Source organism: Python bivittatus, unplaced genomic scaffold (genome assembly GCF_059951505.1).
Source record: "Python bivittatus isolate LINGU-HERP-01145 unplaced genomic scaffold, Pbiv_v1 ctg000020_np1212, whole genome shotgun sequence".
NCBI lineage: Eukaryota > Metazoa > Chordata > Lepidosauria > Squamata > Pythonidae > Python > Python bivittatus.
This window is the reverse complement of record NW_028277030.1, coordinates 117,229,599-117,257,247: the sequence shown is the minus strand read 5'-3', so window position 1 is coordinate 117,257,247 and position 27,649 is coordinate 117,229,599. Positions and strand designations below refer to the sequence as shown.

Sequence of the window (27,649 nt, the reverse complement as noted above, 5' to 3'; positions counted from 1 at the left end):
AATACAAAAGACAAATCAAGAAAAAGATCTGGATGTGAACAGCTGCAACAAGAAATCCTGGATGATGCCCCTTTATGGGATTTACAAAGTAGGGTGGTGAAAGCTTTGAAGACTCCTTTTGAATGCCAAAGATTAATGAAAGATCAAATCCCGTGATGCCATTGGAATGATTTAAAGGTCAAGATTGTGAAGAGCAAAAAGAAGGAATATAAAGTTGGACTATTTGATCTGGGATAAACTATTTGTTTGATACTTCTGGTAACTCCTAATGGACTTTTTGCTGAACCAGGACGGAAAAGATGACGATTTGTGCATTGTGCATAAATAAAAGTTAGGCTATGGGAAGAAGAGTTTTTGTATTTGTAATTTTAAAAGAGTGTGAAAAGTTACTATATTAGCTTATTCTTGGTGTGATGAAGGTTAGAACCTTATTCTTTATTATTGTCTTAGTTTCTTTTTTCTTTTTGTTTTCTCTTCTATTTTTTCTTTTTTTTCTTTTCCCTGTACCTTCTGAACTGTTCTTTTACTTTTCTTTTTCCTTCTAGTTTAGTTTGTATTCGTTTTTACTACGTTTACTAAAAACTTCAATAAAATTAATGTTTTTAAAGAAATAAATGAATATTTGAACTGCAGTTAAATCAGAAGTGAGTCTGTCTGTGAGGGGGCCATATTTACTCTTTTTTGCTTACCTAGGGGCTGCCAAGAGGCATGGACCATGGTGCTGTAATGGGACTGGTGTTTGAGCTGTTTTTCACTTTTTTAAAAAAATGTTGGGGATTGGGTGAAATTAATACCTATTTTGTTGCTTATTTACCCTCGGTAGAATCAGCTCAGTTCTTCTGTGGTTTGGATTTTTTTGTTTAAGTTTGCTAAATATTATGCTAAATGATAATGTTATATAATTATTTATAGCTAATTAGTAAACCATACTTATTTGTAATTGATACTTACTGTGTTTCATGTTTTATTTTAAATATTAGGTAGGTTAAGTTTGAGGTTTATTTAACTTGATATACTTTATCCTATTAATATATTTTAATCCAAATTCTGTAATACATTCCACTGATTATCAGTGGGGTAGTATGACATTGTGAGAGAAAACTAACAGAAGTCCTGTTTGAAGATTTAAAATTTGCTACATTTTATTTATTTCATTGACTAATGGGCCAGGCAGGCTATTTAAAATGTAGATCTGTTTCTGAAACGTTCCTTATATTGTTGTTCACATTAAGAACATTAGATGGAGTAGTTGAATTTCACAGATTTATTAGAATCTGCATTTCAAAACGTAAAACAGTAAAAAGAGGGAACTTGTTTTACAAAGGTTCAGATTTGAAAATTAAGCCATCTTCCCTGTTTAATCATAGGGATTCATGTTTATACATGTAGATTTTAACAGGTAATATTAATAAAAATAATGATCTTTCAGTACTTGAAAATCAGGAGTCTGGTAGCACCTTTTTTTTGGGATAAATTTGATTAAAAGGCCTAAGCTTTCTTGAGCTGTACATTTTGCATCTGATGAAAGCTTATGCTTTTTAATAAAACTTGTTAGAGAAGGTGCTACCAGACTTCTGAATTTTTGCTACCATAAACTAACAGGGCTGTCCTACACAGCCAGCCTATCTTGCCATTTGTATACAGTGGGCCAATATATTTCGCCTAACTCAACATGAGACTCCATATGTTACGTCTGTCTCTCTACATTGCAGATTTTTGACACAATGTGCTGATGCACTACAGAAGTGATAGGCTTTTGGTAAAGAAAGAGGAGAGAGTGGGTTTGATTAGGGTAGTCCAGGTTTGCAGATGTTTGATTTATAGAGATAAATAGCGGGTGGGAAGCATTTATTTAGCTTGTGCTGCTGATCCATATGGCCAATTCAAAAGTGACAACAAGCCTTTATGATTTCATTGCTATTTTGGACTTTTCCCTGCATATGGAAAAGGATATTGAAGGGAACAGAAAACTCTATATTCAGCATCCATGTAGTGCCAAATAGATCATAATTCCTTTACATCTGGGAAATGCTGATTATATGTTCAGAAGAGTCTGTCTTGAGGGAGCATAGGTCAATCATCAGGTTGAGCAGCATAACAACTAATACATAATGAGCTTCTGCAGTGTGAGATCATTCACCACCAAAAAACTGAACCATATTTCATAATTTGACACTGTGTCTTCAGAGGACATTGCTTGATAATTAATTTCTGTTCACTTGAGATGGTTATAAATCCTGTTTCTTGACAATATGGGCTGGATTTTGAAACATAGAAGCTATCTTATACCAAGTCAGATCTTTAGTTCACCTAACAGTAATATCTGTATCAGTCTTCCATAATTTGGTGCCTTAGACTTTTACAGTTTAGACTTTTGAGAGATGAAGCCCAAAACATCTGAAGATCACTAGATTAATTGTCGTAAGGACCAACAATTTTGCAAGGTTTTAGATTGTGGCATTTCCCCAAAGGTTGTGGAACCTTTGCAAGGTAAGTATATGCGTTGCTTCTGAGCTGCAGCCCCAGCTCTGATCTCTTAATTGTTTTCCAGGCTAGTTACTTTGCTATCTCTTGAATATTCAAACCTGCCCAATCTAATTCTAATGCATACTTGGCTGGTTTTGGCAACTTTATTAATTTAAAATGCCAGGACTGAGCCCGGTGCATCCAAACGTACATTTTATTATTTGGTTGAATTAAACAATTTAGCTGTGTTGACTATGTATTTAATCTGACTTATTTCCTGGGTAACGCTGATTTACTATTATTGCTCAAAGACTACATTGCTAAATAGACTTTGTGAAAGGATTTTTAAAAGATTGTTACAGCTGTTGTAAGAAGTTTCACTTTGTGTTTATTTCTTTAAGGTAAAGAACAACATACAAGTGATGTCACAGCTCAAATGGTGTTGGTATGTTGCTGGCGAAGCATGAAGGAGATTTCATTACTTTTAGGGAAGTTGTGCCAACTGCTGCCTTTACAGATACTTCCTAGTTGTTCAGATGCTTTGATAACAGTGGAACAGGTAGGGCTATCTAAGATGTTATGGTTTGTTCATCCAGAGAATTTCAGTGTTTACTGGACAAATTATTGGAATCATTTATTCTGTCACAGTTTTCTAGTTCCCTGTGTGGTGTGTTCTAAATAATAATAATGTCTTGATGAAAGACAGATAGGAAGAAGGGTTTTTGGAAGATATTAACAGCAGTGTGCTTACTTTAGAATTGGATTCCATTTAATTGTTGCCTTTTTCGTAATTTGGGTTTCATAATTAGTTCAAAGAACTTATTTAGGAGATGTTCTAGGGAAGTTCATGAATACTTACATTAGGAGAATGGTGTTGAATTAAACAATAGTATAGCAGTGCAAATTATTTCTGAAATTTCTACTTCAGTATATTTTACTTTATTACCAGATAAGGGATTGTCTTGGAAGAATTTTATTTACAGTGCTTTCTTCTGTATTCCAGCCATGTGGGCTTAGGAATCTTCTATTTAATGGAAAGTACATATGTGTATGTACATTAAATCTTTAGGATTCACTTACGGACTTCCACATTTATGTTTTCCATTTGGCAAACAGCAAGGTGAGATTTGATGAAATTGCCATTTTAGTAAAACTTTTATGGTCTGTAATTTTGGACAACAAACACATTGATTGATTGAGGATATCATATTCTTTGTAGGCTAGATGACAGAATTATGCTTATTCAGAACTGTTTTTAAATCTCTCCCCTCCCCCATTTTTTAAGCCCACAAAGGCAAGCACACCATCTGGGACTGTTCAAGAGAATGGACTGCAGTGTTTACAAGGAATTAACTTACCACAAGTATTTCATTTGGAAATATTTTGGATTTATTAGATTTCTGTTTTTAATTGATGACCTTTTCCCTTTCCCATATGGTTTTAACCAAGCCAGTTTCCAGCCTTGGAGACTGATATACGTGATATAGTTTTTTCTTTTTTGTGGGGGAAGTTTATGATGAGAGTTCAAGAATAAAACTCTAGTTCTTCAAAATTATGATACCATTTTAGACTGAAGCACTATTGATGTGCTGAATATAGAATTTTGGAAATAATTCTAGTATGTTTATTTACACATTGTCTCAAACAGATGTTTTCAGCTGGCTGACAGCTGTGTGTGCAGTCTTGCAAAGCTTTGGAGGTGCAGAGAAATGACCACCAATATACCATTAAGCTCCTTTTCTGTTCCAAGTCAAACAGGAATTGGTTTTAAAGAGTTATGTTCACCTTTTAAAGCCAATGCCATGCGTTTTGCCTGAAAACGTAGCTATAAATATTGGCTGTTTGGTCAATAGCATTTTTTTAGAAATCTCTTGCTTACCCTTTCTTAACTCTTTTTCATGCTATAACCTTAATGACTGTTTGAAGATAACAAATCTGAATAACTATAAATAAAACAGTCTTAACAATGTTGAATTTTTTGCCCATTCAGTTACATGTTCTGAATGTACAGTTACATGGATCTTATTTAAATCCACAGGACTCTGTTCCTGAGTTCACTTCCACAAGACAACTGAATGTGCAAGTTCTTCTGTCATAGAAAAGCATAGCATAGCTCATTTGCATGAGTTGTCGGAAATCAGGGGAGATTAAAATTTGATAATTTGAATGTTCAAGGATTTGAAATTCTGTATAGGGTTACAATGTTTGTGTATATAGTATTGGTTCATGAAGTACAGCTTAGTCTGTTGTGAACTTTTCAGTGTGCACATTAATATCCTGGGCTGCCTTCTTCCCAACTCTTCACATCTTGCCTGAATGTATACCACATTATACTTTGTTTTCTATCCAGTACCATATTATATGATCTGTACAGGAGCTTTATATTTTGGAATTGTGGCTCATACTCAAACTTAAGTATGTACATGAAGGTAGATATGTAATCAGCTTAATTTACATGCTGTAAATATTGTTTAGAGCCAGTTTGGTGTAGTGGTTTATGCACCAGCTAGAAACCAGGAGACTGTGAGTTTTGTAACAATGTTCTCTAAAGGGAACCAACCTGTTAATGGAATGATAATCAAAGTAATATTCTGAAATAAACTACATTTATTTGAATAAGGCTTCCCCTATTAGAGAAAGCCAGTTTGGTGTAGTGCAGGGGTCGGGAACCTATGGCTCGCGAGCCAGATGTGGCTCATTCGATGGCTGCATCTGGCTCGCTGCCAAATCTTTAATAAAAAAAAATAACGGGGTAAGGCTTAGAACACGTCTTCTATCCGCCGAGCGCAGGCCACGCCTCCTCCGCATCGCATCCGCATCTGGCATCCTTGGGACTCACCCTACCTTGCCCCGCAGCATCCGCGGCTGAACGGGCCTGGAGCCGCATCGTCCTCCACAGGCAGCCGCAAATCGAGACCCTGGCTTCGGCCTAGCTCCCGTCAGCGGCCCACGCGAATGCATCCTTTGCATCCTGCTTCCGCTGCCCCTGCTCTGTTGGGCGAGTCCTCATCTTGGGCTGGCCCCCTGTTTGTGGCCCCAATGAGGTACGAGACATATTTCAGACACGGTGCCACTTTCCACCAGTGGCCGAAAATCGAGTCCCCGGCTTGAGCCTAACCTCCTTGACGGCCTGTAAGGGTCCATCCCACCAGCTACACCCGCAATTGGCTATCCTGCCTTCATTACCTCTGCCCTATTAAAAAGAATTCAGAGACTTATTGTACTTTAAAAGTGTTGGTCTTACATAAAATGCACACATTTACTTGTATTTAGTTTTAAACATATTGTATGGCTCTCATGGAATTACATTTTAAAATATGTGGCGTTCATGGCTCTCTCAGACAAAAAGGTTCCCGACCCCTGGTGTAGTGGTTAAGGCATCAGGCTAGAAGCTGGGAGACTGAGAGTTCTAGTCCCACCTTAAGCACAAAGCCAGCTGGGTGACCTTAGGTCAATCACTCTCTCTCAGCCCTAGGAAGCAGGCAATGGCAAACCACTTCTGAAAAACCTTGCCAAGAAAACTGTATGGACTTGTCCAGGCAGTCGCCAGAAATCAAAAACTGATTCTGAAGCAACACATACCCAAATATTGTTTATATGAGGCTCTACTTATGTTGCACTTATGCAGTGTGGGATCAGGATAACATGTTGCTGCTGATGGAAGCAAGAGTACTAAAAGACACTGAAAGGAAAAGCTTTCAGTGGACTTGTGTAATGACTTAAGGACCTGGTCCATTACTAAATCATCCCATTACAATATCCATTTAAACATTCATAGCAATACTAGTGCAATTGTTAGGTTTTTTAAAATTAAAAATATTTATAATCCAACTTCTCTTAAAACTTTATTTATTTATTTATTTATTTATTTATTTATTTATTTATTATTAAATTTGTATGCTGCCCATCTCCCCCCAACGGGTGACTCTGGGCGGCTCACAAAATCAGAAACCCCATCAACAATGAAAAATCCTCCCATAAATAGTTAAATAAATAATCCATTAAAAGTCAAATCTAAACAAAAAATCCTGTACATAAATACTAAAAACATTCAAGATGACGGGGGGGGGGAGGGTAATTGTAATGGTGATCTGTTAAAAATGAATGGAAACAACATTACTAAAACCAGAGGTATACAAATTTATCCATTATGTATCTGTTTCTTAGCTGAGCTGCTTCACACTGAAGAAAGGCAATAAAAATTTAAAGACTACTATCTGCAGAATAGTCTCTATGTCTATAAAATAAGCCTGTTTAAGCAGGATTGGAGGCAAGAACCTTTTTCATTGCCTGTTCATTTGTGAAGGAATGTTTTATTTTGTTGTTTTGATGTGGAGAAGTGTTGTACATTTGATCTCACACCTGTCTGAAGTGGCACGTTTTAGCCATAGAGATCATGCAGGTATTTGTTTGTCAGCTGTAGCTCTAAATTTCCTCCATGAACTATGTTCTTTTCGTTTCTCACACAAGCTTCTAAAATCTGAGTAGGTTGAAGATATTTTTTTTACTTTGTCGTTTCTAGATGATTCTGTATTTGAACTTTATCATTCACCTGCATTCACGGTTTTTTTGTCAAAAGTGTTTCTCTGTACAAAGTATACATTTTTCTTGGGTTTTTTTCCCCCTGCTAGGTAAAGGATATTGGGGAATATTTCAAGAATCATCTCCTAAAGTCAAGGCATAGAGGAGCATTTGAGCTAGCTTATGCTGGCTTTGTAAAGCTTACTGAAGTATTCTCAAGGTAAATTGTTCTATCTGTTATAAACTCCTTTATTTTTAATAATTATCTGCAAGTAGCCATTGCTTATCAGGATTTATTGCTCTCTTTTGCAGAAATATTGAGCAAAAAAAAAATTACTGCATTTTACATGCACCAAATAATCTCTTCTTTAACCAAGGTCCCCATACTCCCCCACCACCTTATGTATACTTGTTAAGAATATCTTCTCCAAGGGAAATGTTACCTATGGATCAGTCAAGCCTTCTCGGTGATGGCTGTTCTCCCATGGGACAGGTTGTCCCCTGGTATCTAGACTGCCCCCTCATTGTTTGGCTTCCAAAGACTTTGAAGACATAGTTCTTCAGGAAATAATTTGAGAACAATAAGGATTGAGCTTCCCCAACTGGATGGTGCCGTTAGGAAATGTTGTTTCAAATACTCTGATTTTATTTTAATGTTTTTGTTGTTGCAAGTCACTCAGAGCCATTTAGAACTGCATGGTGTTCAACTCATCATAAGCAAAAGAATAAATTGTAATTGAAGCCAAAAGCAAGTGGTCTTACAGTACTTTCAGCATATGCTGAAAGCCAAAATATGTCTGTAAGGGACAGATTTTAACTCCATTATGAATTAAGTTTAATAGCTTAATACTACATTTTATACCAGTTGAATCTTCTAAGGTAAGCTCACCTAAGAATAGTGTAACTATGACATATATAACTACTGGCAGAACTAGCTGGCTCATGAATAGCCACAGATGGTTCACAAGACATAATTGTGCCAATGTCCTTGTCATCACTGCAAGCTAGCAATCTGGGACAGCTAATGATCAAGGACTCCTGTATTATAAATTTGCTCTTTCAGAAAGTGGAGCTGGAGATATGATTCTTTCTTCGTTCAAGATGCAGTTAGAAAGGAGGCATTCATGTCTTTGTACTCCACTTTGTACAAGATTCACTCTATTAGCTTTCTAAGTGGGAGATGGCATTAAAGTATATAAATTTAAATACATTAGTGAGGTGTTGCAGAAGGAGATCATGGTGTAGAATAGAATTTGATGTTTTTTTGGATAATCATGGATAATGTGCCATTTTATTTCAACATGTGCAACAAATGTTTATATAGCAAAGTTTAAGTTGAAACAAGGAGTCTCCTAAATTATTTTTAGCACACTATACTTGGGTGGAGTGGAAGGATGCAGATTGCGTGGAACATTTATTGTATTCATTGAAAATGATCAGAGAAAGTATTTTGAGTATGTAGGCGACTGAGTTTTCCTCTTGCCAGTTAAAATAGTCTGAGAAACCACCATGAGTATTTGCTAAATTGGAACCACAATAATTTACACATCAGCTAACTATGTTTTAAAGTGAGGTTTTGCAGATTAATGACAATAAATGAGTTGGTCATTAAATCTGATATAGGCTTGGACTCTTAAGTTGGGTAAAGTCATGCTTGGATCTGTGACTAGCAGCATTATTTTTAAAGCTCTGTTTTTCCTTTTAGATTTTTAGGGAAACTTGTTTCCCATGGAAATAATTTTTCAGCCAGTCCAGAGGATTGTGCTCTTGCCAAATTAAAGGGAGTAGTCTTCTCTGTTTTCAAAGTCAATGTTTTTATTACTTCAGGACAACCAAAATTTTGCTTGCCCAAAAATGTGCAAGTTAGTGGATGACTGAACAAGATTAAATTACTTCTGGCATTATCAAAACAGTACCATGTTATAATGTTAGGGGTCTATCAGGTTTCATTTCAGTATTTCTGCTAGTCTTAGCAGGAGTTAAAAATGTTTGTTCAAATATAAGTGCAACAACTTTTTTTTTTTCATCTCTATGGTAGCTTGGGTATATTTTCTTTCATGTTATATTCTTTGAGAATTCTAGTTGCCATTCCTGCAGTTTTTTTGAAGAAACAGGTGAAATGAAAAGTCTCAAGATATGGAGGAAAACTCAGCAGGAATATTACCAGAGGGAATGTTGGTGTCACATAGCTCTAATTCATTTAAAATCTAGGAGAGATTTTTCATGTATCTTTCTAGTGTATGGCACTTTTATTTCCCAAGTTTCAATAAAATGCCAATAAGAAGACTTGAGATGAGACTTCTGATGAATAGCAGATGTATTTTGATCAAGACACAGCTGGGTGACCCCAATCAACACATTAACAAGAGATGTTGATGGAACCACACCTCACAAAACAAACATCAGAGGCTTTATAGACATTTAAATCTGTAATCAGATAGTACATCCCCTCATACCCATACAAGGGATTTTTGGGACGGTCTGAGCAAGTGAAAGGTGGTTCTTAGGAAGGTAAACTTAAATGTAACTTTTTCTTCTGGTTACCAAGGGAATGGCATACAAGATTTTTCTTATCTCTCTCTAGAATGCAGGGCCTTACAACTGTTGCAAAAAGCTTGGTACAACAAATAGCTTGTACTCGGCTAATTGCTTATTCGAAGACAATCGGGCATTCAGCAAAGAGATAAGGGGGGAAGAAACCAGTGCTCTTTACAAAACAAAAGCAAGTTAACCCTTTAGAAATAAAATAGAGTGCACTGTTACAGGTATGGTTATACATTATGTGAAGCATATATATATATATATATATATATATATAAAATATAAAATTGTGTATATATAGAATATAAAATTGTGTATCAAAATAATGCCCTTCACTAGATTAAAAGTTTGGCAGATATTGGTAATAGTTTTTTTAGCTAAAGCAATGGAAGATGAGTGGACTGAGTTTCTATGTGATTGTCTGTCATCTATCTTATGTGAACTGTCAGTTGCTGAATCAATACTTCTGTTGTATGTCCAAAAGAAATTACAAATAAAATTTGTTTTCTACACTGAAAGCTACCTTAAGGAAATACTGCCATTTTCTCTTAGTAAATTTAGAAGATGTAGTGGTACAGATCAAAATCTTGTACAGTCTTGGCTATTTTGCAAGAGCCATTTGAGGTTATGATATTCAAGGTTTCTTCATGATTTCTTGCTGTATAACTCTGTGTTTGTGTTCTCATGGGGTTTAATGGAAAAATAATATAATGGTGAAATATAATTTTGTATATAATAGAAATAATACAGGGAGAAAATGTTCACTGACCATGAGGTCTAGTAAGAAACTTTAAGAACTATCTGGATTCCTTGTGGCATAAATTTTTTATCTGAAACAGGGAACCCATTTTGAGTGGTAGAACATGCTTTAGAATTTTTTTTTTTTTAATAATGATAGTGTATTTGCAAGTTGCATATTAATTATTTATAAGAACTCTGTAATAAAGCTAATAACCTAAAGAATATTAGGCTTTGGTCACCAAAGAGCACGAGATAACGGTGCTAGACAGCTATTTAATGGTACAATGGGGGCAGAGAAGAATGTTTTTGGCGCTTTTTTTGCTATGTGGTAGTAGTGGTAATGTGCTGTCGCCTATATGTGATTGTCTCCTTGATGAACTTTCTACAATTTTCACTTCAGTTATTTTCTGCTTCATTGTCTATAAAACTTCTGAAAAGTATTAGGCCTTCTGGGGTCTTCAGCAATTAAAAGGTTGCACAGGGGCAGTTATGTCAGTGGCCTATTTCATTTCACTGTTTCATAGTGAAGAGCTTCTCAACGAAATTTCTAGCTTTGTCATCTGGGAAATCCCTCAGAAAATTCAGGAAGTCGAGGGTAAGATGGATATCAGTCTAAAACTAACCTAGAAGTGGTTGAATCATGTTAATAGCATTATAACAACCTCCTCCACTTTTGTACAACTTGCTCTGCGCATTGGTGCAGAACCAAAAGTCGTTTGTAACCATAGGAGAAATGTTAGAATGCATGCGGTTACAATATGTTAAGATACTTATTTACATATCATGAGTGTTACAGAAAAAAGGTTTCTGTTTATTTTTAAAATAAGCTAGCCAAGCTGGCCTTATCACCTTTCAAATATTGTTTGAAATATATTAATCATACTTTCATATGTTGGAATTAATTTGAGATATAATTTGGAAATTGTTTACTGTTAATTTGCAATTGTAAGATTTCTGTTTGCCAGAAAAGACCTGTACCATGCATGCAAACTTATTTTTGTCTTATGAGACTGATGCCAAAAAGTATGTAAGGAAAGGATTAGCACAATTTTAGAAATTCACTGCATTAGCTGATATTTAATGTGAGGATGTACACTGAGGTTTTTTTGCAAGTGCTGAGGGAAGCAGAGAGAAAGAAAGAAAAAGCAGGTTAAAATGCTTTTCTTCGTTTCAGGGGGAATAGTTTTTTCCCTTTCTTCCCCTGGTGTGTTAAAGGGATAGATTTTTTCCCTTCCCTTCCCTTCCCTTCCCTTCCCTTCCCTTCCCTTCCCTTCCCTTCCCTTCCCTTCCCTTCCCTTCCCTTCCCTTCCCTTCCCTTCCCTTCCCCCTTCAAGATTCCTAGCAGTGTACAAGGACAGAAAACATACAGTAAAAATTAAAACATTCATGGTAAACCCCAGAGCACCTCCCACAACAGTAGTATGCAAAGCAAATTAAATAATAAACCATAACTGTTAATTATGGTGTCAATAATTGCTCTCCAAAGGCCATCCGGAAAAGTTCAGTTTTCATGAATTTTATTCTCGGTACCAGTATGAAGACAAGGCAAAAAGGCAAGAAAAAACACTTCTTAGTGGAAAGCTATTAGTGTGAAGAACCTTTGTTTGGTTCTTGAGATGGCATCGGTTTCCTTCTCCTGTTAATCCTAGCCATTATGGCAGGTACTAACTGCTTATGAGTTTTACAGTTTAGCAATAACTGGACAGACTTGGGTTCCCCATACTTATTTTAAGAAACAGCTGACAAGATAATAGGTTAGGGTTAAAATCTAGATTGAAACATAGAAAGCGTAGTTCATTTTTTGTCTTCTCCCTCTTCATTTTGCTGACTTGAATCTACAGTAAATGCTCTTTTAGTGGGCCTGCAATTATCAACAGGACTTTTTCCATGGCTGCTTCCAGGAATTTGAATTTTATTTTGGCAGAATTTTGACATGTAAAGAAGTTATGGCTGAAGTTGGGGCACTATTTTAAGCTCTTTTAAATAATTGGGTTTTAATTATTACTATTTTTTCTGTTTAGTTGCCTTGAATGCTTTCCATGGTAGGGGGAGGAGTGAGGTATAAGTCCCATGCACAAATATAAATTATATTTCTGTTTTTCTAGTATTTCAAGAGGGATGTTGATTCAGGTACTCCTTAGTAAGTTGGTGAAAGGCAAAAAAATGCGTAAAACAGGCTGTTTTGGGGAACTTAGAAAAGGGCAGTAATAAAACTATAATACCACTTTCTGTAGAAAATTTATTTATTGCCACAGTCCATTTTTCAGGGGGACAGGCTACAGCCCATCAGTGTAGAGAAAAGCATAGATAACCTTGAAGAAGGTACGCAGAAACAGTTAAGCCAAAATAAGAGTCAACTCAGTCCAGGGAATGGAGAAAGCATGAGAAAGAAACTCAAACCCTGCCTTGATTCTGTCAGGATAGTTCATGTATTACTCATGTATAATAGTCATCTTCTAACTTCCACCTTTTTTATCAAGCCATTGATAAAATCTATCCCATATCAAATAATATTCTGTATCATCTTTATCTTTTATTTTTAAAGTCAATCTGTCCATCTCCGCACAGTCCAATATTTTCTGAGTAACACTTTCGTCTGTAGGGGTGTCTTCGTTTTTCCAATATTGCGCGAATACAATTCTTGCTGCTGTCAATATGTGCAGTATTAAATATACAGTTGCTTTGTCATAATTTTCCGGGATTACGCCCAGTAAAAATGTCTCTGGTTTTAAGTCTATATGTTGCTCTGTCATTTTTTCTAACCAAATCTGTATATGTGTCCAAAACTTTTTTGCTTTGGTACATGTCCACCACATATGATAATAAGTACCTGGTATTTGCTTACATTTGCAGCACTTGGCAGACATGTCCTTGAACATCTTTGCCAGTCTTGCTGGTGGCAAGTGCCATCTGTAAAACATTTTATATAGGTTCCCTTTATATGCCGTGGCCATCGTTAATTTATGGTTTCTCTCTCAAAGGTTTTGCCATTTATCTAAATCAATATTATAGCCAAACTTTTTAGCCCAGATAATCATTGTTTCTTCACTTGTTCATCTTCCATTTTAATGTTTAACAAATAGCCATATAGCTTCTTAATCAGTTTTTCTTCTGTAGCCAATAAAGTTTGATCAAGTGATGTTAGCTCCTTATAGAAACCCCATTCCTTTGCATCTTTCACATATCTAGATTATTATTGTGGTTAAAAGATGGTAAACAATCTATATTGATAGATGAGCTGGTAGGATTATTAATTATAGAAGCATCACTAGACTATATTAATCTTATTATTATTGTTATGAATTGATCAATGATTTATACGAAGAACTACTTTGACACTTTAAAAATTGTAAGTAAAAGATGAACTGTTACGATGTGAGATAAATCAATGTTAGGAGCAATACTCTCACATATTATCATTATTATATATTATAATAATATTATAATTATATATAATTATTATATATTATAATAATATTTTAATTATTATATATTATATTATTATTATTATAATTGTTAAAACAGGGTGAATGATTTATGTACCTGAAAAGGGAACTAGTTGACACGATGTTTTTCTGAGTATTGATATATAATTAAATAAGAAAAAGAAAAAAAAAAAGAAACCCTGCCTTGATTCTGCTTAATATAAAATGGGGGAGAGGAACATTCTGGCTATCTTTCAAGATTCCATTATTATACCATAGAACAATCTTTCTCAACATTGGCAACTTTAAGATGTGTGGACTTCAACTCCCAGAATTCCCCAGCCAGCGTGCTGGCTAGAGAATTCTGGGAGTTGAAGTCCACACAACTTACAAAGAAACATTGCTATAGAACAATAGCGTAGCATTCCTGTAATACTTGTGCTGTCTGTTTCCTGACCTGGTCCACTTTGAAAGGCTGACAATCAGGTAGAGAATTCTTGGAAAGAAAAATGTTTCACCGAAAAGGACCATGATATTAGTGATCTTAGGAACACTGATATATGTAGCAGGATGCTTTTATCAGTACTGTACTCAGGAGAGAGCAACAGAATTGGAGCTAGGTTATTCTAGAAAAAGAGATTTTATTGATAAAATTATAAGGTACATAGAAGCACATCCTTTCCAGAGGAAAGTTTGAGATAGAAGAGAAAAGCTGATTATAAGAAAGTGGAATGGTTCACTAATTCTAATCTGTTGAGAAATACTTCAAAGAGAAAAGATCATAGAATTCCTCAACATCAAAATTCCTTTTCCTAAACTACAGCAAATCTTTACCCAACAAGATTGCAAGATGCAGTACTGTTTTTGCAAGATGCAAATGCAAGTGCTGAAACTTTCCATCCATTATAAAAGAGAGGGCAGAACTCCATAAATATGGACACAGTGGACACTTTACTGTAATCTTTGGGAGGTACAGAACAATGGCCAGCACTATTTAGCAGGATCTCTATTTAATATGGCAAATAATAATATAATAATTTTATCCCACTTTTTAAATATTCAAAGTGGCAAACATACCTAATACTCCTGCCTCTTATTTTCCCCATAACAGCAACCTTGTGAGGTGGATTGGACTGAGAGAGAGTGACTGGCCGAAAGTCACCCAGCTGGCTTTCATGCCTAAGGGAGGACTAGAACTCACTCTTATGGTTTCTAGGCCGGCTTCTTAACTGCTACATAAAACTGACTCTCCAAATACTAAACGGGAAGCACACAGGAAAACTTATGATGACCATGAAAACTTGGATCTTCCCCCAGACATTGGGCTAGCATGGAGGTTGAGCTGGGAGGCTGTTTGGTCTGGTGCCTGGGACAAATGGTGGTTTTGTTTTTATCTCTGTTTTTATTGATTGTTGTGAGCTGCCTAAGATCATTATATGAGATAGGTAGCCATATATGTTCTGTAAGTAAATAAATAAATAAATGACAAATTATAAAGGAGAGATCCGGAGGTGGTCAGTGGAAAGATTTCCATTTGAAAAAAACATAGGGGCAGTTAAACTTTACAGAATGAAGCCATATTTACATTGTGATTATGTGTTGCTGCATATTAGAAGGCAATTTGTTAATCAGGGGCAAGATGTCATAGTTACAGTATAATTCAAGTGACTCGCCTTTGTTTGTTTAAGAACACCTTACCTTAAACACAGAGGATCAAATGCTGTCTTGTCTTGTATCAGGAAAGGATGAGAATTGGCCATTCCAAAATACACTGCCCAAATTTTCACATTTTACAAATTAGCTATTAAAGAAAAATATGCGTTGTAAGAGAATAGCAGCTGTGAGGACAAAATGGATGTTACCTGATATTCCTTAATAATGCAGATCTGTAAAGATAAGAAACATCATGTTGGGCAATGATGGAGCTTCCAGAGGAATTCTTGTGAGGTATATTGGATTTCTATCTCTTTGAAAAGTTATAACCTAATGCCTTTCCTTCATTCACCAAATTCTTCCAAAATTTCAGGCCTTTTACATCAAAAGTACCATAAGAAAAATATTAAGCATTTTGTAGCACATTTCTGCAGTTTTGAATTCTAGCATTTCATGTTTTCCTACTCTTAATAGGTGTAATAATGAAGATATACACAAGTTGCCACAGCAATGGTTATGCACTGTCCTGGAAGAAATTAAATCAAGTGATCCTTCATCTAAACTGTGTGTCACTAGACGCAGTGCTGGAATTCCATTCTATATACAGGTACCATTGATCTTGATATGATTACAGTTTCTGGGTTGGATTGTTTGAGAAGTGCACTGTGAATTTGTTAGTTAAATACTAAGAGGTTGCTGGTTTGGGATGGTTGTTTTTTGGTTTACCTACCTACTTTATTTTAAATCCAGATACAAACCAAGAAACCAATTCCAAATATGCAACTATGCAATCCAGTAAATTTGATTTTTGAAAATACAGAGCATAAATCAGTGCAAAGCAATGGACTGACATCTTCTGATGATAGGATTATTCTAGTGGTATCAGTACTTTGGAGACACCTGTGAAGCTTAACTGGATCAACGAGCCTTTTTGAGTTGTTACTAGTAATATTTTAGATGAAATACAATATCCTGCCCACAATATGGGCACCTTTTGTCGAAATACTTGCTCTGAAGTCCTACATATTGTTAACAAATATGATTTAGGAGAATTACTTGAATTCAAGACCATTTCCTAATACATTTCTACTGGGAATCTTTTAAACAATAGCTAGTGTACATCTTGATAACTACATATACACCATTCACTTTCAATTAAAGAGCTTTGAAGCACAAATAAAATGTTCTTCAGAGAACACAAAGTTATAATTAATTCTAATAATTGTAGTTATAGACCAAAGTAATCTAGATGGAGAATAAAAAATAAAATGCAAGTTAAATGAAACACAAAATGTGTGCTAACAGTTCAAAATAAAAGAACAAAAAATCTAGAAAGGAGGCTTGATCGTGATGAGAAGATACTTTTAATATTCAACCCTCGCACTTCAGTCAAATCCAACACATATAGTATATGCATACAAATATACTAGTCTCCAAAAAGGGGGTATCCCCCCAAACCTTCTCCAGAGGGTTTACGGACCTTCTGAAGTACTTTTGGCAGAGTGTATGCAGGAGGAGAATAAACGGAAGATTCATTTAGTGTTTTAAGTATCAGTATTACATTTCCTGTGTTATATGCTCCATGCCTGTTTTAGAGACAATCATAACACTGAAGATAGAGGAAATTCAAAATTCTGTTGGAGAATTGCTTTTAGGTTATTAATCACTTTATTTTCTCCATGGATTTTGGAAACTTGTTCTCTGAGATGGGACAAGATACAAAACAGTGACTTAAAGATACTGAAATGTAAAATGCATGTGCACACAAACACTAAGTTGCAGCTTTTCTCATAGTGTCTTTGTCTGCTTCTTCTAAATACTGGTTTTCCATTTAGTATTTGAGTCAATTACTATTTTGATGCCACTTTTATGGCCCAAATGTTGAACAATGATCTCTACTTGCTGTATTTTCTTATCCATCGCTGCAAGCAACATGAGCATTTATAGAGCTGGTGATACCTTTTTTCAATAGCTCTTACAATTTTTTACTTCCTTTGTCCTAAACACAATCAGTTTAAAGAACTTTTTGATTTTTTAACTAATTACTTCAGTTTCCAAAAAAATACCGTGTGAGAATTTTGCATGTGTATGAATGAATGCCCACTGAAATGTAAATCACAATTCTGCATTTTGCTTGAATGAAATGTTTAAACATTCCTTTTCTACTTCTTGAGACTTGAAGCTTATGCTTGTTATTCTAAGTTGTTATGTTTAAGTGTAATAAAAGTGAGAAGTGTATATCATTTTATTTTATTTTTTAATTTCAGGCTTTGCTAGCTTCAGAACCAAAGAAAGGTAAAGCAGGCCTACTAAAAATGACCATGAAAGGTTTGATAAGCTTGGCTTTACCTTCAGATATGCCATCAAGCACAATTTCTCAGGTAATACATCTCTCTGTCTCTGCTAATTCAGAGTAGAAAGTCTATGGAAGTATCATTATTAATTTAGGATTTAGTTTCTGTAGATTTTATGGGATCCACACTTTTGTTAACTGTTTTTCTATTTTTGGCTGTATCCTTAGAATATAAGGAGAAAGTGAGAGCAGAGCAAAATTAAAGGAGGGTGGGGGAAGCAGAATTTAAATTTGATATGATTCCTCCTTCTATACTTAAAATTTCTCATCTTCTATCCAATTGTGATTAAATTGAGGAGAGACTCTGGGGGCCATATCTAAATCTCAAGGGCCTTAAGTTATGAGTCCTCCTGTGGAATGATCATGAGATACAGGGGGCTACTAATTAGGACTTGCAGCCCATTCATATTTTTTTGTAATAAAGTTGACATACAGAATTTTGTGATACATTTCCAAAACTAAAATAACTTATATTAACTTTCCCCCCCAGGTTCATGCATTAAATATCTTGAGAGCTTTATTCAAGGATACCCGCTTAGGTGAAAACATAATTCCTTATGTGGCAGATGGAATGCGAGCAGCAATATTAGGTTTTACTTCTTCTGCCTGGGCAGTAAGTTGATCCTTTACTTTTAGTATATTAACTGGAAAGTCTTGTGTTAATGGTGGCCGGACCATGGATTATGGTTTTCTATAATATTATAATGTCTGGTTAATTTTTTAATAAATTATTTTTATAAATTAGATGGAAGGTGTGCTGAGTATATAGCTAACACGCTAGCATTGGAAAAATGCTATCAAACAGCATATAATACCGCTGAAATTGAAATTGGCTCTTATATTCACTAACTTTTGATTTTATTTTTATTTAGCTTTTTGTACGGAAGGCTAAATATTTATCTGACTGAAAAAAATGGAGCTCCATTATCTTACGACACAGAATGCAGCTTCTGATTGGTTTGTTGAAATTAAAATCCAATTAGTTTTAAACATTTGTTATCTTCAACTACTGCTTAGCCAATTAAAACAATTTTAGCCAGTAGTAGTCTCTTGGTCTAAAATAAGGGAGTATTTTTTTTACTAGTTTCACTGGCATTTCAGAATCATGTTAAGTTGCATGCAGACCATGAGCATCTCTCTGTGTCACATATTCTGTACATTCACAGAAATGTACACTATTCATGTACATAGCTCTCTGTGCATAGAGAAAGGAGCTGCCTACTTCTCTATGCATGGCAAAGAATGCAAATGATTTGACAATTCAAGAAGAAATGTACCATCTTTCCCATGAGCAGATTACTTTTTTTTCCTCTGTCAATTCTGAAAGGGGCTATACCTTTGAACATAGGAAAAAAAACAGTCTGGCCACGGAGGAAGGGACTCAGTCTCTTCCTTACTAGACTGGAATGCTGTTCTCTTGAAAGTGCAGGATAGCTTCCAGTGAGATCCTGCAAGTATGCATAGGGAGACTACGCAGCCAGTTGTTCTTCACCTATGATCTAAATAAGGTCATATTGTTTATATATTTAAACTTTTATTCACAATCTTTAATCTACAATCTATTTCATATGGGACTATTATGCACTGCAGGCTATTGAAAGCAGCAGACACCTAATATTAACATATATATTAAAAATTGATAGAAATATAATGGATCAGTATGCCAAGATATTTTGGGGAGTTATTAAGATGTCGTAAATGTACTTTATCGATAAATCATACTAATACATAAAACTGAAACTGCAGTTAAGAGGTTTATGTGCATAGATGGTCAGAAAAAAACAGATCACTGGTCAAATAAGAAATTTGGCAAAAGAATCAGAGACTAAGCAAATCTATAAAATATATTCAGTTATAGGCACTAGCCAGAAGATGCCACTGCTTTGAGCATCTGCCCAAGGAAGTCTTTCCACAGCTGTAAGGATTTTCTTACTATTAGAGCAAAGAGGAAGCAGAATTTCTGGAATCAGCTCAGTCCTCTTTTTCAGGAGGATTGAGACTAAATATTTTATATGAACTGCTGAACAAGTTTTACAAAATAACAAGTAATGCGGAATATCTTCTGCAGTGCCCTTAACCGCAAGGGCACTGACAAAGATTACAAACAACCGTCTTGTACATCAAGTACAACTGAAAACACTTGCTGCCTTCTTAATCATATCAAGAAATTCCTGTTGTCAGGGGAAAAACCTCGTTAAACACGGGAGACAGACACACCAGAACATAAGTCACTTCAAAGTTCTAAAAGTGTTATTAAATGTTAGTTCAATAAGCTAGTAAAATTCAACCAATAGCATACAAGGTACTTACTTAGATTCACATTGCAATGAGGACCAGCATGAGCAAGTGGTCAGGTAAGACAGCTTGGTGGAGTAGCCCCGACCCCCTCGTTGCAATCCTTTTTATCCTCAAAAACCGCAAACCACAAACATGACTCCCAGGATTTGCAACTGAATCGTAACGTCCTTGGTGCTAATTTTACCACACTTCCCTGTTCCATTGCTCCTGTCACACTCCTTCTATCAGCACTCTATTTTCCGGCTTCCTGTCCGTGACTGAAAACTTTAGTCCACATAGCAATTTTATTTATTGCTCTGTAATTTTATTTATTTTATTTATTGCTCTTTTTCCCCTCACACTGTAAAGGGAGAAATACCTTTCAAATAATTTTCACGTTCAAAATTGTTTTTATTACAGCTTTGCCATATAGCAATCTTTTTATTAGATACTATAGGCCATGTTGGATGCCTGTATCATATACCTTGATTTTATATAGTTTTTTTTTCCTGTAAAATGATTTAAAGTGAAAAAAAGGCTAATAAAAAACCAAACTCTGATGGCCCAAACCCTGAAACCATGTTGCACTGTTCTTAGACCTGTCCTTCATATGTTCCAGAAGACAATTCAGACAGTCTGTTATCTCAAGGTGATCTTAACCTGAGACCAAAATTAAACATTCTAATGGAGAAACTTGATTTGACTAGAAGTATGTCTGTTTTGGAATGAAGAGAAGTAAGCAGTATATAAGAATTGTTTTGAACTATTTATTTTGAAGGGAGTACATGAGGCATGCATACCCCAGCTTTTAGTGCTATACAGAAATAGAGAACCAATCTTGCTTCAATTAATGAAGGATTGATTGCATTTAATAGCCTCCTTTATGAAAGACATAATTTACCTTCAAAGCTTTATAATGAGCAAACCAACTGCCAGATGAGGAAAATAATGCACGTAGATAACAATATGTGGGCATTTGTTTAATGAATGAGTCAGTTATCCACTTATATTTGGTTTTGATGAAAAGCTTTGTCACATTCGCTTTTTCATATTTAGTTACTTTCCTTGACAATAATTATTAAAGGCCAGTTATAATCTACCTATGCCAATCTGACTAAGAGATAAAACAATCACATTATAAAATAAAAGAAGACAAACAATTAAGGCTTCTTTCACATACTTGAACTACAAACTATGGGTTTCTTCTCAGATCTAAAACAATTTACAGTAAGTTAAATAGTATTGGTATAAGGACACAGCTGCGTTTGACACTACGAGCAACTGGGATATTGTCAGATGGAAAACCATTTCATGAAAATTTTGCAGGTATATTAGAATTTTATCCAAATCAAATATTGCTGATCAATAGTGGAATTGGCTAGTTTAATCCAAAGTTTATTCCTATCAAATGCAGAACCAAAGTAAATTAATGCAACACATAGTTTTGTTTTATTTTGTGCTGTATACTTAACAGTTTGGCCAGTAGTAAATAGTGAACTAGTTTGGATATCCAGCTCAAAAATCAGCTTATTATACAATACACGGTGGTGCAGTGGCTTAATGACACTGAAAGTTGCCGGCCAGAACTGGTCGACACTTCAGCGGTTCGAGCCCAGCTCCACGCAGCAGAGTGAGCTCCTGCTTCCTCCCCAGCTCCTGCCAACCCAGCAGCTCGAACTTACGTGAGTAGATAAATGGGTACTCTCACCCCAGTGGGAGGAAAAATGCTGGCAGCGCTTGCACGGGAGACGGGACCAGTTGCCGGTAACGTGGAAGCTGGGCACGCCCGAAAAAGGCGTGAAGCAATGGAAACCCCGCCTCCTGCACTCGCCAGCTGGGCTCTGCTCTAGGAAGGAGGCAATGGCAAACCACTTCTGAAACACCTTGCCTTGAAAACTGCAGGGACTTGTCCAGGCAGTCGCCGCAGGATCGGTCACGATTGAGTGCGGATTAAGAAAAAAAAAAGGATCTAATAGGTCTATATGATTTCTTTTGTCGTTGCCCCAAACAAATTTTTGCAGTATTGTTAAAAGATCTTTATTATAGGAAGTTCTTAATCAATGGAATATTATTTGAGTAAAAATGAAATGAAATCATAACCAAATTGTACTGCTTTGAATCTGCTATTTTAGCTTAAATGGAAAAAAATCCACATTTTTTTCTTCCAAGCTCCTTTGATTAATCAGTGGCTTGACATTTTCCCTAGTTATCAGCTGAGCATTCAACTGAATTGGTGTATTTTTCCCATTTTCTTTGGGATTTAAAAAAAACTTCCACAGGATTTAAAAGAACCTTTACACATTACTTTATCTGAGACCTTCATGACACATTAGAGGCCAGAAGACCATTCCACGGTATCAGAGACAGATTTCCCCTTTTGATAGTCCCAAAACTTTGATCTTTTAACTACAGGCAAAGAGAAGCTTGTGATTCTGGGCTACATATGTACTTTGATGTGAAAACCTACATTGTCTTTTACAAAGATTAATCTCTGTTATTCATAATAAGTTGTAATAAGCAACCTGAGAGAGATGTATCTAAATGTACTATAAAATACTAATAAAATTAGAACATATAAACTGTAATATAAAACATGGTATGAAATGTAACTGATGGTAGTTCTTGTTTCTGTATAAAATACTGACTTTTCTGGTAAAGCTTCATACTCCAAATATTACAAAATCCAGTGTAGTAACTAAAGAAATGGGAAAATGGGAAACGTCTTCAGGTGGCTGAGAGCCATAGGAGAAGAACCCTTATACTTTTATTGTTAGGCTTATCCCTTTAAAACCTGGTACAATCCTCAATTTATGACTACAATTGGGACTGGCATTTCTGCCGCTAAGTGATCCGGTCATAAAGCAAGACATCACGTGAACACATCACTTAGCCATGGCAATCTTGGCACTCCCCATTGCCATTGTTAAGCAAAGTCCAGTGGTTGTTAGCTGAGGACCCACTCCAATCCAAGCCATCCTGGGCTTGGTCCTTTCTAGCCTTGAGCCTCAGGTAAGGAATTGCCTCCAACTCCCCCACCTGCCTATCTCCCCTCCATCTCTGCCCTTTTGGCCGCCCTGCACCCTGCCTTGTGGGGCAGCAAGCAGCCCCAGAACTGCACAGCTCTGGGGTTGCTTGCCACGCTGCAGCTCGGGCTTCTTGGTCCTCCTTCTCCCTTTGCTTGTATGCACCATGCCCTCCTTCGCTTGCTTGCACATACCAGCGCCCTCCTTCCCCCTTTACTCAATTGCATGCATGCACTGCATCCTCCTTTACTTGTTTGCACCAGTGCCCTCCTTTACCCTTTGCTCACTCACATGCACTGTGCCCCTCTTGTCTCCTTTGCTCGCATGCACCACACCCTTCTTCCCTACTTCACTTGCGCGAGGACTCTCCAGGGTTGATTCTGATGTGCGCTGTGCAGCTCACGTTAGAAGCTGCTGGCTGTTTCTGAGGCTTTCTCCTTCCTCCTGCAAAGCCCCAGAGTCACAGCACAGCTGGAAGGGGGCATGGTGCATGCGAGCAAGTGAAGGGGGAAGGGGGTGCTAGTACATGCAAGTAAGTGAAGGAGGGAAAGAGGGCACTGGTGTGAGTGAGCGAAGGGGAAGGAGGGCACAGTGCGTGTGTGTGAAGGGGGAAGAAGGGTGTGTGTGTGAGTGAAGAAAGGCCAGGGCAGGAGGGGAGGCTTACCCAAGTGACTTGCAACCTCCCCTGCTAGCTTTCCCATTGATTTTGCTTGTGGGAAGCCATCAGGGAAGGTTGGAAATGGCGATCACATGATTGCAGAATGCTTGGCAACTGGTCATAAGTGTGAACAGGTTGCCAAGCACCCAGATCATGATCATGTGACCATGGGGGTTCTGCAATGGCCATAACTTTGGGGATCCATAACTCTGGGTATTAAAGAATAGTACCTGAAGGCAGGAGAAATATAGGATACAGTGGGGCAAAAAAGTATTTAATCAGTCACCAATTGTGCAAGTTCTCCCACTTAAAAAGATGAGAGAGGCCTGTAATTTTCATCATAGGAATACCTCAACTATGAGAGACAAAATGGGGGAAAAAATCCAGAAAATCACATTGTCTGATTTTTAAAGAATTTATTTGCAAATCATGGTGGAAAATAAGTATTTGGTCAATATCAAAAGTTCATCTCAATACTTTGTTATATATCCTTTGTTGGCAATGACAGAGGTCAAACGTTTTAAGTCTTCACAAGGTTTTCACACACTGTTGCTGGTATTTTGGCCCTTTCCTCCATGCAGATCTCCTCTAGAGCTGTGATGTTTTGGGGCTGTCGCTGGGCAACACGGACTTTCAACTCCCTCCAAAGGTTTTCCATGGGGTTGAGATCTGGAGACTGGCTAGGCCACTCCAGGACCTTGAAATGCTTCTTACGAAGCCACTCCTTCATTGCCCAGGTGGTGTGTTTGGGCTCATTGTCATGCTGAAAGACCCAGCTACGTTTCATCTTCAATGCCCTTGCTGAAGGAAGGAGGTGTTCACTCAAAATCTCACGATACATGGCCCCCTTCATTCTTTCCTTTACACGGATCGGTCGTCCTGGTCCCTTTGCAGAAAAACAGCCCCAAGCATGATGTTTCCACTCCCATGCTTCACGGTAGATATGGTGTTCTTTGGATGCAACTCAGCATTCTCCTCCAAACACAACGAGTTGAGTTTAGACCAAAAGGTTCTACTTTGGTTTCATCTGACCATATGACATTCTCCCAATCCTCTTCTGGATCATCCAAATGCTCTCTAGCAAACTTCAGATGGGCCCAGACATGTACTGGCTTAAGCAGGGGGACACGTCTGGCACTGCAGGATTTGAGTCCCTGGCAGCATAGTGTGTTACTGATGGTAGCCTTTGTTACTTTGGTCCCAGCTCTCTGCAGGTAATTCACTAGGTCTCCCCATGTGGTTCTGGGATTTTTGCTCACCATTCTTGTGATCATTTTGACCCCACAGGGTGAGATCTTGCATGGAGCCCCAGATCAAGGGAGATTATCAGTCGTCTTGTATGTCTTCCATTTTCTAATTATTGCTCCCACAGTTGATTTCTTCACACCAAGCTGCTTGCCTATTGCAGATTCAGTCTTCCCAGCCTGGTGCAGGTCTACAATTTTGTTTCTGGTGTCCTTCAACAGCTCTTTGGTCTTGGCCATAGTGGAGTTTGGAGTGTGACTGTTTGAGGTTGTGGACAGGTGTCTTTTATACTGATAACAAGGTCAAACAGGTGCCATTACTACAGGTAACGAGTGGAGGACAGAGGAGCCTCTTAAAGAAGTAGTTACAGGTCTGTGAGAGCCAGACATCTTGCTTGTTTGTAGGTGACCAAATACTTATTTTCCACCATGATTTGCAAATAAATTCTTTAAAAATCAGACAATGCGATTTTCTGGATTTTTTCCCCCATTTTGTCTCTCATAGTTGAGGTATTCCTATGATGAAAATTACAGGCCTCTCTCATCTTTTTAAGTGGGAGAACTTGCACAATTGGTGGCTGACTAAATACTTTTTTGCCCCACTGTATACCGTGACAGCTGGCCCAGGTTAAATATTCCTCCTCCCCCTCTTGAGAGATGCAAATTGCATCTTGAACTATAATGTAAGTCTATATTCAACATGATATTACTTCTCCCACATGCTGGTTGTAATAAAAAATGGAGAGAGAGTTGCATATTTAATAATTCAGATTCTAATATCAGAATCAGTATCAGAATACAGTATTATAATGAGTTGACAGTGACTTTATGTGCCAAAACTGATATTTGTACTTGAGTGAACATCTCTGTTACTAGACACCCATCATCTAGGAAAGTGGATGATGAAATTCTTAAAAATGTTGTTTTTTTTCTTAAACACTTGGCCCTCAGAATATGCTCTTAGGGGTAGGAGAAAGTAGGAAATCCTTATTGTATTGCTTATCAAGAATGTAGTATATGAAGTTTAAACAATATATTAGAAAAAAATTGAATACCCATTGTTAATATTTGCTGTGTTCCTTAATATACTAGGTGAGAAATTCATCTACGCTTCTGTTTAGCACCCTCATTACAAGAATATTTGGAGTTAAGAGAGGAAAGGATGAGAGCTCAAAAAAAAACAGGTATGTTCATTTCAGTAAGAAATATTTCTGTAAAATATATAATAGCCAAGAATAGACTTAGAAACTTTGAGTGCATATAAATTAATATATGAAACATAATATTACCAAAGGATTTGGGGATTTCTTTCAAAAAATGATCCCAGGAATTAACATGCATTCAGGTGCGTTGCATTTTTATACTCTTTAATTATACAAAGAACAGATATAGTAAGAAATAGTAAAATGAAAAAATTAAGAGATAAGAAAAAGATATACCTCCCATACTTTTCTATCTTTGCAATTCTATCCTTGCTTCTCTCACATTCATATGCTACCTCATACATTAGCTTTTATATTTTAAACTTTCACTTCTCTCTTTCTGAGAATCTTACCAGCTCCATCCAGTCACAACTTTCTTGGTCTTCCCCCACCTCTGGATCCATTCTTTGATCATTTGTATATTTGTTTTGCAATTTGATATTCATATATTCTATTTATATGATCAAACCAACATAATTTTTCATATGAGTGTGAGGAAAATATATCTTTGGGTGACTCTTTGGGTGAAAGAAGCAAGTTTTTAGAGGCCTCAGATGAATGGGATTGCCTTAATAAAATTGAAACATAAAGGAATGTGCAGCATCCTTGAAGCTTGGTGTGAACTAGGCTGATTGTAAACTCCTTATCACAAACATCCCCATAGCAACATAAGGGAGGATGCCTTCTTCCTGGCAGTTGGCACCTTGAACCAATTTGGTTCTTCCTCTCTAACACTATTGCTTTCCTTATAGATAGCAGTTGTTCTGTCCTTGTAGATAGCAGACAAGAACAGGGGCAGAAAGTAACTTGAGAAGTATTGCTTATTTAGGTATGCCTGCATCATCATATGAATATGCATGTGTATGCATTCTTTTCCCCTTCCCCTTTTTGTAGAACTGTATAAATATCAGGGAATCCATTTTGCCTATAGGGGAGTGTCTCCCACTAACCTTTGGTGGAGTCCCCCTCCATTACGTACTGTCTAATAAACACTGCAGTACAGCCTTGATCATTTTGCATTTATGTCCTGCATTTTGATTCCACATGAGTTACTAACTTTTGTATTCAGTCTACATTCATTCAGCAGCCAAATATTTTTGGCCAACTTTTTTTTTAATCTATTACTTTTTTAAATCTATCTTCTTAGCATCCTATTCCCATCCCATTCAGCTCTGACTTCCTTTTACAGGTAATCCTCGAGTTACAACCATTTGTTCAGCGACCATTCAGAGTTATGATGGCGCTGAATGAATGGTGGTTATGACCAATCCTCGGAGTTCTGGCCGTCCCAGCACCCCCATGGTCACATGATTGCAATTTGGGTGCTTGGCAACCAGCTCACACTTACGACCAGTTGCAGTGCACTGCGATCATGTGATCGCCATTTGCGACCTTCCCTGCCGGCTTCCCCAGAATCTCAATGGGGAAGCCAGCAGAGAAGGTTGCAAGTTGCTGGATTAAGTCTCCCCTACCCATGCACCCTCCTCCAGCCCCTCTGCGCTAGCACTGTGCCAGCCACTCACAAACCCCTGCACATCCTCCCCA

The 27,649-nt window shown here is 36.9% G+C and overlaps 1 protein-coding gene across 8 annotated transcripts in view; it reads left to right on the top strand.

Moving 5' to 3' along the window:
- Positions 1-27,649, top strand: part of THADA (THADA armadillo repeat containing) — a 158,326-nt gene that overhangs the window by 35,786 nt on the left and 94,891 nt on the right. For all 8 annotated transcript variants that reach the window (XR_015797371.1, XM_088147564.1, XM_088147556.1 and 5 more), the window contains 6 exons: positions 2,868-3,025; positions 7,098-7,207; positions 15,822-15,954; positions 17,615-17,728; positions 18,191-18,313; positions 25,995-26,086. Coding sequence is in view for 7 of the 8 variants with exons in the window: in XM_088147564.1 (XP_088003690.1) it covers positions 2,868-3,025; positions 7,098-7,207; positions 15,822-15,954; positions 17,615-17,728; positions 18,191-18,313; positions 25,995-26,086 (730 nt within the window). In the remaining variant the exon portion in view is untranslated. The remainder of the gene's footprint in view (positions 1-2,867; positions 3,026-7,097; positions 7,208-15,821; positions 15,955-17,614; positions 17,729-18,190; positions 18,314-25,994; positions 26,087-27,649) is intronic.